The sequence below is a fragment of the Gavialis gangeticus genome, unplaced genomic scaffold (genome assembly GCF_001723915.1).
Source record: "Gavialis gangeticus isolate Ggan-Ray unplaced genomic scaffold, GavGan_comp1, whole genome shotgun sequence".
In the NCBI taxonomy this organism is placed as follows: Eukaryota; Metazoa; Chordata; order Crocodylia; family Gavialidae; genus Gavialis; species Gavialis gangeticus.
In genome coordinates this window covers 5,482,053-5,484,648 of record NW_017729012.1, presented here as the reverse complement: position 1 = coordinate 5,484,648, position 2,596 = coordinate 5,482,053, and the positions used below count along the sequence as shown (strand labels likewise).

General features: G+C 60.0%; 1 protein-coding gene and 1 long non-coding RNA gene across 2 annotated transcripts in view; one reads left to right on the top strand and one right to left on the bottom strand.

Annotated features, from left to right (window-relative positions):
* LOC109293260 overlaps positions 1 to 744 on the bottom strand; it is a 6,261-nt gene extending 5,517 nt beyond the window's left edge. The window contains exon 1 of the long non-coding RNA XR_002096280.1: positions 523 to 744. This is a non-coding gene — a long non-coding RNA (uncharacterized LOC109293260). The remainder of the gene's footprint in view (positions 1 to 522) is intronic.
* A 98-nt stretch (positions 745 to 842) lies between these two features.
* Positions 843 to 2,596, top strand: part of LHX1 (LIM homeobox 1) — an 11,745-nt gene continuing 9,991 nt past the window's right edge. The window contains exon 1 of the mRNA XM_019510951.1: positions 843 to 2,231. Coding sequence (XP_019366496.1) covers positions 2,062 to 2,231 — 170 coding nt within the window. The 5' untranslated portion in view covers positions 843 to 2,061. The remainder of the gene's footprint in view (positions 2,232 to 2,596) is intronic.

Below are 2,596 nucleotides of genomic sequence, written 5' to 3'. Positions count from 1 at the left end.
CGCCGCCTGCCCGGGCCCTTCTGCGGCCGCCCGGCCCCCGCCCCCGCGCCGGAGCCGCGCAAGGAAGCGACCCCGGCACCAGAAAAAAACCTGTTGGGCTTCTTTGGGTTTTTCCCCTTGCTTTCACACTTCTCGATCCTTTCCCATGAGATGCCCTCGCTTGATGCAGCCCAGAGACCACACCGGCGCGGCCTCGCGTCTGTCCCGACCCAGACACTGCTCTGGAAGAAAAAGAGCAACAGCTAATCCCGCTGAACCGCGCGCCCCGACTCCCCGCCGCCTCGCCTGCCAAGTCTCTGCCCGCCGCTCCGTGAAAGCAAGCGGCTGCCTTGATGCCCTGCCTGATTTTCTTCATCAGATCACCCGCGAAAAATAAGAATATTAATAATCGTAATACTCTCCCCCCGCCCCCCCGTTTATATGCTGGATCCAAATCCAGTTCTGCCCTTGAGCTGGGGGTGGGGGGGAGACACGCACCTCCCTCCCCGCCCCGCGCGCACACCCCCCAAAAATAGCACCTACCGGGCTTGCCACCCCGTGTGTCTGCTGGTGTAACGTGTGCACGCAACACCCCTCCTAAAGCGCTACAGCCAGCCCCGCTCCGCGCCCCGAGATGTCCTTCAGAGATGTGAGCGGCTCGGAGCGGAGAACGGAAGAGATGACATTACCCAACAATTTGGACAATGGGTCGCTCCCTCTTAGGCTCTCTAAATGGGTCTCCCTCCTGTCCCGGCTCGGGGAAGATGCTTAATTGTTTGCCGGGGAAGGGGGGGCGAGAGGGCCGGCGATTGGCTGCCCGCGGCCGTGACGTGGGAGCTCGGTGCATAAGGCTCCGGCTCGGGAGCGGTGGGGAACATGCGGTCCATTGAGGAGCTGCCGGGAGCCGGGAGCGGAGGCACCGCCGCGCACCGCCGCCGCGACACCCCGAGGCTCCAGCCCGTCCCTCCCCCGCGCGGGAGAGCCCGACCCAGCGCTTCTCCCGCCGCCTGCTCCTCGTCGTCCGCCGATGGGATCCTTGGGGCCGGAGCCGCGCTGAAGACTAAAAACCCAGCAAAAAAAAAAAGAAAAAAAAAAGCAAGCTCCCCCACCCCCAGACCAAACCAAACCAAACCAGCCCAAAACCAAACCACGGCAAAGCCCGCGCCCCGCCAAGCGCACCATGCCCGGCAGCCTGGCCCCTGCGCGGCCCGGCCTGGGACTTGTGACTAGTGGAGTAGCCGCGTAGACGGGGGCAGGGCCCGTCCTGCAGCTCGACACCGTGGCACGACGGACTGCGGCCACCGCCGGGGGAGCGCGCAGCGGCCTGATCCGGAGCATGAGCCTCTCTCTGTCCGTCTAGCACGGAGCTGCCCCGCCCCGGCGGCGGCCAGCCTAGAGCAATGCTGCTAGGTTAGCATCCAAAGCTCCTTTTGAGTCTTCTGCTCTTTTTTTTGTCCTTTTCTTCTTCTTTTCATTCTTCTCGTCGTCGATTTTTTTTTTTTTTTTTGGTCCTCCTATTTCTCTTTGGGAAAAGCAGATGCACTTTGACTCCTGACTGCTCTACCTCAGACCTGAGAAAACTCATCACATTTGCTTTTCGCTGGGTTTTCACCATTGTCGCTTTTCGTTTCGCTTTTTTCCCCTTTTTCCCTCCCCCCTTGTCTTCGCAATGCGCGCAGCCCTCTGCCCCCTGTCCCTGCTCCTGGATCCGTGCTAGCGGCCGGGATCCGGGCTGCAAGGCTGGGCAAACCGCTGGTTTTGTCCCCCCCGGTGTGTGGCCCGCTTAGGACATCTGAACGAAGATTATTCTTCCTCCCTATTTTATTATTATTATTGTTGTTGTTGTTGTTGTTATTTATTATTATTATTATTATTATTATTACTATTCTTTTCCTCATCCAAGGCTTTTCTTAGAGCAAACCCCGCACGCAACCAACCTGCTTTTCTTTTTCAAGCAGGATCCATCCTGCTCCTCCCGTTATTATTCTTGCTGCCCCTTCTTCTCTTTCTCTCTCTATTTTATTCCCCCTGCTTGGCACCTGGGCGCCTGCCCCCGCCCCACTCTCAGAATAACCAAAGACAATGGTGCACTGTGCCGGCTGCAAGAGGCCGATCTTGGACCGGTTTTTGTTGAATGTACTGGACAGGGCTTGGCATGTGAAGTGTGTGCAGTGCTGTGAATGTAAATGCAATTTGACAGAGAAATGCTTTTCCCGGGAAGGCAAGCTTTACTGCAAGAACGACTTCTTTCGGTGAGTACCGATGTGTCCCCCGCCCCAGATCCTCCTGTTTGGTGTCGCTGTCGGTGTGTGCGAGGTCCTGTTCTCTCTCCCGGCCGGGCTTCTCTTGCAGGGCTGGGAGCCGATGGGCTGTCGTTTCCCTTCCCCTTGCCTCTCTCCACTGCCTAAAAGAAGTCCCCTCGGGCTCGGCGCTGGTGCTCGCGGCGATCTCCGGGCGAGCGGAGAGCCGGGGCCCGCGGCCGCACTTCGGAAAAGTTGAGCGGGGCTCGGAGGCGGGGGGCAGCGTCCGGCCCCGTCCCCACCCCCGCCGCCGCCGCCGGCTCCGGGGAAACTCCAGGCGCAAACTTCGCCCCGGCGCCGGGCGATCCGGGCAGCCC